Genomic DNA, 8885 nt, shown 5'->3' with positions numbered 1-8885 from the left:
CGAAGGCAGAAGATCTTGATATTTCATACTTTGTATATATATGCCTTATGTTATAAAGTTTCCGTTTGTCAAAAGTCAATTATCATAGACCTCATGTTCATGGCGGTTCAGTGACTACTTGAAAAAAGTGTAGGTTTTTAGTATTCTTCATTTCTCTCTTATTATGAGTAATAGGATAACTATATTTGGTATGTGCGTACCTTGCAAGGTCCTCATGCCTCTCAGACAGATTGCATTTGACGTCGACCTCATTTTGTATGGATCAGTGAACAAAATTAAGTGTTCGTGGTCATGTCCATATCTCAGATATCTGGTTAATTTCGTTTCTTATATACTATATACAATAGGTCAACTATATCTAAATCATGTAATGATTGTGAGGTGGTGTACATGTCTGTCTATAAGGGTTCATCTGACCTTGACCTGATTATCATAGTTCATTGATCAATGTTAAGTTTCCCTGTTTAAGTTTGTTTCTTAGAATTGCAATAGGTCAACTACGTATATAGTGAAAGCATGTTTGTGTATGGAATGATTGTAAGGTGTACATGTATTTCCAGTTTGCTTTATCTGACCTTGACCTCATTTTCGTCGATAATGTTAAGTTTATATGATAGTTGTAGTGAAGCTTTATATTTATGACTATCAACATAAAACCAATGGTTAATAAAGAAGGCGAGACATTTCAGCCTGTGCACTGGTTTTTTAAACATTGCGAATGAGACGAAGAGTTAATCTCTTTTGCCGACTGAGCGCAGCGAACGAGCTAAAAAGCTTCACATTTTGTCGAAATTTAAAAATAAATTTATAAGGATTAAAAAAATATCTAAATGTCTCCGCTAACCGAGTTCCTGTGCTATTAACCTCTGACTGTACAACTCAATCGGAGGATGACTCGGGGAACGTCAAATAATGATGTCATTCTCTACTGTACAAGACTAATTGTAGAGATATCTATCGTATTTACTATAAAACTTTAAGCTTAATCAATACATGTTGATATCATGAAAAAGGAGAGACCATGTTTACATTCTATTTTGCAAATGTCAAATAATTGATATTCACTCCCTTTAAATGGTATTTTAATAGGTAAATACTATTATACATATACGGATGTGTTTACATCAAACTTTTATACAGGATTTATTCAATTGAAAAATTAAAATTAAAATTAAAATGTCTTTTCATTTGTAAATTCCGGTTGAATTTAGATAACTGATTTAAATTCATTTATAATTTCTATACCTGTTTTTTAACAAAGTTATTTCATATTTTGACAAACGGATTTCAACAATTGCATATACATGTGAGTATTATGAATATTTAACATTTGTATCATTGTATGAATTCGAATTTAATCTATACCGCTTTAATCTATGTCCTGTATTGTACTTTTGTCTTGTAACTTTGAGACAAATACCAGGGTAGGCCATCATTGTTCTGTAAACTTGTAAAATTAGTATATGCCGAGACATATACCATGCAGTAATATGTAAAGCAAACTCGTAAAGTAGTTTACAAGTTTACACAACTAACTCACCAGGCTCGTGTCGGGCCATGATTCAAATACCACTGTCCCAGGTTTGGGATCCCGCTAAAATGTTTAACCCCGCCACATTAATATGTATGGTATGTGCCTGTCCCAAGTCAGGAGCCTGTAATTCAGTGGTTGTCGTTTGTTTATGTGTTACCTTTTTGTGTTTCGTTCTCTTTTTTTTGTACACTTTAAAAAGGCCGTTAGTTTTCTCGTTTGAAAAGATTTACATCAATGTCATTCCGGGGCCTTTTATAGCTGACTTTTGGGGTGAAAAGTTATGAAAAAAATAAAATGAGAGAAGCTGTGTCAGAAATAACAATGTGTTTGTTAAAATCAATAAAATCGCGTTTGCTTGAAGAGGTGGCGAACCTCTTTTATGATTTATGTGAAAATATTGTAATATCGAAGTGCTTTCTTTCATTTTTGTTAACTCGAATTTTCAAATCTTACAACTCTATGGAATTTCGAAAATGGCCACTAGATTGCGAACTGACATGATGTTTTTCGTTTCCGTTTCACACCATGAATAATATGATCCTATTGTATCCAACAGGTACAAATTTTACCAAAATCCATTCAGTAGTTTTGTTTTTTCTTCGTTTATATTTGGACGGTTATAGTTATTGTTGTTACGTCTTACCGTGACGGCAAAAACAGCATTGTGAATACGGAATCATTGCTTTGTTATGTAATACATAACATAAAATTTATTAAAATCATGTTTTATTTAATTTCGATTAAAATGATGAATTAAGTAATTATTTGATAATACGCAGCGTCCAGTCGTAATTGCGTCCTGTGGGGCTACGTCACTATGTCCAGCCTGGGACTTATACATTTATTTTTTTTTATCCCATACTGTTGCACCCCATTATTCTTTATTTTGTGTGCTTATTTTGTTTTTATTCGTCATAGTTTTACCATTTTTCTTAATTATGACATGTAAACCCAATCAAGACCCTCGTGAGTATAACAGACAGTATTGTGGTGCTTTTTTTTCCTCCGGAAACCGCAAATAGAAAGAAAGCAACACTTTATCATAGCAGTTTTGAATCACGTGGTTAAAAAATGTTTACATTAGTTATCAGAAATGAACTATAGTGTCAACAAGTCTCGTGTCATTCGAGAATAAAGAAGTTTTAAAGTTTTCATATTCTCCAAAAAGTTAACAACTTGCTTTATAAATGGTAAGAAATTTGCGATTTCAAATTATACGGTCAAAACAAGATAATACTTATATTTTGTTGGTCTGGTAAACCACATGGTTTTGTTTATGTTATCAATGTCTCGGACAAAAATCACACAATGTGTCAATGTTGTGAAAAATATTACTTGTACCAGAGACATGTATACTATCAGAGACATATAATACATAAAATATGTATTATATGTCTCTGATACTATTTATATGTCTCTGCTTGTACCTACTTCAAAGATAGGCCTACAGAATAATGAGCATTTGCAGTAGTAGTTTCGGTGGTCCTCCCGTAGGACGTGATAGATAATTTGGTAGTCATTTTTCAGGTTACCACAAAAATGAGGGCAGACTCAGTCACTTCTCTAGTCCCCCCCCCCCCCCAAAAAAAAAGGGGGTATAGATAAATTTAAGAATGAGTCCATATTTTTTTTACAATGTGGATATTTTCACTTACATGACAAAAAATTTTGAGGAACTGTTCTGATAGTCATGATAGTGTTGGGGAGGCTCCAAAAAACAAAATCATATAATATTTAAAACATGTTTAAATTGAGGTAAACAAATATTTTTTCCCTAATTTGCTGAATGCATATATATGTATATATATAAGTCCAAATAATTATGATGTCTGGCAATAGTTATGATGTCTGGCAAGGGACGCCTTCCTACATGTACGTAGGAAGGTGCCCCAGAAAAAAAATTAAGAGTACCTTGCCAGACGTCATTATTATTTGGACTTACTAGTACATATGCATTCAGCAAATTAGGGAAAAAATATTTGTTTACCTCAATTTAAACATGTAAATATTATATATATGATTTTGTTTTTTGGAAAAGGGATGAACTGGTAATTTCTCCCAAATTCCAGTTTGCCTATGGCAGAGACATATAATACATGTGACTGACGGAAACTTCGTAACATGAGGCATCTATATACAATATATGAAGCATCCACGTCTTCCACCTTCTAAAATATATAGCTTTTAAAACAGTTAATTTATGCTTAAACATTCACCCTTACTTCGAGTACTTTTAATACTTTGATAAAGACTCTATTACCCAAAGAGATCTCGCGAGGTTTAAATGTGGCCGTGTGATATTACGGGATTTCGCCGAGTTGCCAATCTCTTGTATTATATGTCTCTGCCTATGGTAAATTTGTCATTAGTGAAGTCCTTTCGACTCAGTTTGATAAATACATGTATATGATTAATATTTATTCTTTATGATAGAATTAAGGTATATATATATATACAATGTATACACCAATCTAGAGTTTTTTTCAATGAGTTCCACTGAAAGACCCAATTGACCAATCTCTTCTTACTGTGACGTAAGAATGGTATATTAGCATAAATACAACATTAACTGTTAAGTGCAAGAATTCCAATGATGTAATTTCCCAAAATTAAGTTTCATAAGAACATTTTGTACATGTACAAAAATATAAGAATTTTGTTTTTGAAATTTTATGTAAAGTATAATTTAAAAAATGGTTAGTCTTTTAAATTTCCTAAACTTATTTGTGTCATTGTTTGTACATCAATGATGGTCTTGTACATAGATATAATGGTATGGTATAAATAAATTTATGAATATAGAAATAAAGATTAAAAGACCAAATTAATGATGTAATAATATTGTGAAAAAACTTTTGTTAAGCATGTCAATATGTATACATATTTGTTTAAGGGCCAGCTGAAGAACGCCTCCGGGTGCGGGACTTTCTCGTTACATTAAACTTTTTAAAATGATTAAAGACCCATTGGTGGCCTTCTGCTGTTGTCTGTTCTATGGTCGGGTTGTTGTCGCTTTGACACATTCCCCATTTTGATTCTCAATTTTTTCATTATTATTTCTTGTGATAAGTAATGTACAATGTATAGGAAAGGATTGAGCTAATATATCTACAGTATATAGCTTATTAGCTACACTTGATAATCAGTTTGACCTACAAATGTGTAAGAACTAAAAAAATCCCATTTCAAAAATGTCAATCGAATTGAAAATGATGAATAGTCCAGGGTGCAAATAAGTAAACAATCAGTAAAGATCAATTAAACATATATATTTAATTCTCAAGAAACAAAATATATGCATTGGTATAGAGATACACACTATATATATTGATACATAAAGCATTTGTACAGACATACAAAATTAAAACCAAGCCAATTTCAGAAGTTACAGTGATATTAAACACTAAAAGAAAACAATATACATATGTATGGTTGTCCAGGAGAACCTATATATACAAAATGTAGCTACATGTATACTATTTACCTTATAAATTTATACAATGATAGATTTTTTAAGTGATTTTGGTTGGTTTCTCTATTTTATAGTTAGCAATAATGAAATAGTCATCGTTACATACAAAACATGTAAAATTATATGGAATTCATCTAAAATGTCTCTAGAAAACATTTCCATTTTCAATTGCAATATTTTGTCTTCTAACAGTTGAAATAGGCAATTTACTATTTTTCCTGTTTTAAACCTACATGTACAAAAGTTATAAATGTTTGGCCATTTTAATGCTCAAAACATTAGAATTTCCAGTTTTCTGTATACATGACTTGTGATTTGATCATTTATAAAATGTTGGTTATCCCACAAAATTGACTAATTACAATCATCAAGTATGGATTTTACATTTTCGGTATAAAATGAATACTTATATTTATATGAGTTTATGAAGTTTGCAGGAAGTTTTTCTTGTTTTCCAGTTATTATTTTTTCCCCAGTAATTATTAATAATTGTATCTATAGAGTTATCAATTTCCAAAGGATATCTCCCCAAATAACTTTTTTAAATCAGATTCTGAAATGGGAAATTGCTGTGGGAAACATTTATAACTTCTAAGCTTAATTAGTTAATAGTATGATACAAAGTCAAACTTGTTGAGAATGTACATGATAAACATACTGTTGCTGAAATGGTTCTAGAGTGGTGAATGTCTTTTCAAAATGATATTAGAAATCAGGCCTTAATCATTATTGTTAAACATATTATTTTATGGTGTTTGTCAGTAGGAATGTGTGAATGGGGAGGGGGGTCAGAATTACATATTAATAAAACATTATGATGAACTCGTGTATTTTTTTTAGCCTCCAATAAAATTGCAAAAATTTAAAAATTTAAATCTTTAGAACAAAATAAGTTGATGCAGTGTATTGTATGAAACTGGTGTTTGTTATTACCCTGATACAATGAGGAGAAATATAAAGAATAGCTGTAATCATGTGCAGTTATTTAATGATAATAAAATCTGGGAGAAGTTCTCCAGATTGGCAAGATTGTTTGTATTAAGCAAAAGAAAGCCAATAAATACTCTCACACCCTGGCTTTTGTCCAAAGATGATCTAATATGCTATATTATTAGAAATCATAAGAAACCAAAGAAACTGGAAGACATAATACACCTTGCAATACATGAACTAATATCTGGTTTTCTATTAAGGAAATGTGATATTACAACTTATAAATATTTCAATGGAATAGATATTCATATTATTGGAAAATTTGAATGGTGTTAATAAGATTAAAAGAAGAACTTGTGTAATGCCAAGAAAAGACTTAACATTTATAGTCAAAACATTGACAACCATTATAGCAAGCATCTAAATGTTGGAAAATAATTAAACAGTAACATTAAAATATGACAACTAGTTTAATCAACCACCAAACCATTACAAAAAAATGTGCTAGTTTGATTCTAGAGAAGACTTCTTCATTGATTTAACTAACTGTCAAAACTACAGCAATGGGTGTAAAGGGGATTCATGAAAGAAGTGGTTCTACAGAAATATGGTGTATTTTCAGAGCTCCAGATGTAAAGAGAACTTGTAAATGTCAGACTGGGCCAAACTGTGACCCTGACACAGAAGACTTTGGTTGTCAGGTAGAGTTTGAGGATATGGATGAAAGTTTCCAATTGGCAGATACTAGTTTCTGTTCTATGAAAAGTACAGGTAAATGAAGTCTTATGAAAACTTAAACTATATTTATTTACTCTTATTCAAAGTAGGCTTTGTTTAATTGTCTTCTTAAAGAAAAGGTCTGTATCTGGATTGGGAATTGAACAGCGTTTTCTTGTATATGTTTATATGTATTAGATTATATAGCTAAATTGTAAATATATAATTTATTACGTTGAAGTTTTATCAAATCATCTCTCATAGCACTCTTTTCTTGATTGCTTCTTAGGATAAGGATAAAAGGATGAAATTTGGCCCATCTATTGTTATTGAAAATGTTCTTAAGGTTTCCTTCTAGCATTTCATCCATGCATTTCAGGCACATCATCATCATCTTGTTTTAGTATATAATATATACATATATATACAAAGGCTAACCTAAACACATGGAATGTCAGATAAAAGTGTAAACATATATTCACAAAGAATATTTGCCAATTATACTTCAAACACAAGTTGTTTCCCTTTGCCAATTATACTTCAAGGTTACAATGTACCAAATAGAATTACATGGGCGCAGCCATTTTATGAAGGGAACATGACATAGAGATAAAATAGATGGCTCTCTGTGATTGGTCGTTATATCATTTATGTATTGTTTTCCTTGAAAGCATTATGAATAAAGTTTCATGCAAGCACAAATTTGTCCTTAAATGTATAGGATGAAGGGTCGGAATTTTTTTTTTAATGTTGATCAAAATTAGGGAAAATTTACTGCGAAATCGTAAGGTATCGTAAAAAACGCCAAAATTCACCAAGAAAAGCCATGGGACCATATATATTTAAGTGCGGTAAAATCACAAATAGATATCGAGCTCCAATTAGACAACAGCAGTTTTTCCATAATTAGTTTATTAAAGACGCCTTTTAAGGAGATAATTTCTAAAAATAGCATTGCCGGTAATGGGGTCCTCATTTAGTACTTTATAATCTATAAACACAAGTTGTTTCCTTTGATATTTAAACACAAGTGGTTTCCCTTTGATATTCAAACACAAGTTGTTTCCCTTTGATATTCAAACACAAGTTGTTTCCCTTTGCCAATTTTTATCAGACAAAACAGTGATATTTATATACATGCAGTAGGTGTTTCATTTTCTCTTGACTTATAACTTTTCAGTCACAATGTATCATCTGCACCTTTTTTTATGCCAAAATGAAAAATCATTATTTTTTAGACTACCAAAATCACTGTGCTTAAACGGCCGTGGGTAACTTAAGTTACCCACAGCCCAAGATGGAGCCGCCTGGCTTCGGTTAGGAAGTTTGCTCCTATATAATTACAATACCATGAATACAAAAGAAATGTTCAGTAATTAAAAAGTTATATAAATCTTTTAGGGAAACTCTTCAATGTGAAACGTGGTTTGTAACTACAAAATAAACGATTACAGCACGATTTGCCAAAACACTCATGATGTCCGTAACTTCAAAACAACTTGTCCGTAACTTTTTTCCTTATACCAATAGGGATGTCCGTAACTTTAGCATGATGTCAGTAACTTTTAAAGAATCTTTATTCTTGGATGTTATTATTTTAAAAAAGAAATGATAAATAACAAAAATACCGAACTCCTAGGAATATTCAAACGGGAAGTTCTTAATGGAATGGCAAAGCCAAAAGCTCAATTTAACACACCAAACGAATGGAAAACAACGGTCATATTCCTGCCTTGGTACAGGCATTAAAAAGTAAAATTACAAACATACTGAACTCTGAAGAAAATTCAAAAAGGAAAGTCCCTTATCAAATGGAAAAGTCCAAAGCTCAACCGAATGGATAACAACTGCCATTTTCCTGACTTGGTACAGGCATTTTCTTATGTAGAAAATTGTACGGCAAAATTAATGTATCTTACATTCTACTGGCTTTATAGATTGTTAACTGCTTAAGTTTTAGATGATAAATCATGACATGCAGGTTATAACTCTCATCATTTCCAACTGTAGAAATTACATTGATAGTGAACATATGAAAATCACCTTAGGAGAACAAGTTCGGAGGTCAATCCTTAGCAGAAATACATAGATGAATCAGTCCAAACCTCTAAGGAAGATATGTATGATTTGATACCCGGTTTTATTGAATCACTGATGTCAATTAAACTTTTAGAAGATTTTAAATCTACCTTTATTGCTATAATAAACTGACACCTGTTCAACAATATA

The 8885-nt window shown here is 31.2% G+C and overlaps 1 protein-coding gene across 5 annotated transcripts in view; it reads left to right on the top strand.

Annotated features, from left to right (window-relative positions):
• The first annotated feature begins 2607 nt into the window (after positions 1 to 2607).
• Positions 2608 to 8885, top strand: part of LOC143068336 (uncharacterized) — a 51477-nt gene continuing 45199 nt past the window's right edge. For all 5 annotated transcript variants that reach the window (XM_076242305.1, XM_076242301.1, XM_076242299.1 and 2 more), the window contains exons 1-2: positions 2608 to 2724; positions 6562 to 6710. In XM_076242305.1, the coding sequence (XP_076098420.1) occupies positions 6656 to 6710 (55 nt within the window). In that variant the 5' untranslated portion in view covers positions 2608 to 2724; positions 6562 to 6655. The remainder of the gene's footprint in view (positions 2725 to 6561; positions 6711 to 8885) is intronic.

This window comes from Mytilus galloprovincialis, chromosome 3 (assembly GCF_965363235.1).
Source record: "Mytilus galloprovincialis chromosome 3, xbMytGall1.hap1.1, whole genome shotgun sequence".
Classification (NCBI taxonomy): Eukaryota; Metazoa; Mollusca; class Bivalvia; order Mytilida; family Mytilidae; genus Mytilus; species Mytilus galloprovincialis.
This window is presented reverse-complemented; position numbering and strand designations above follow the sequence as displayed.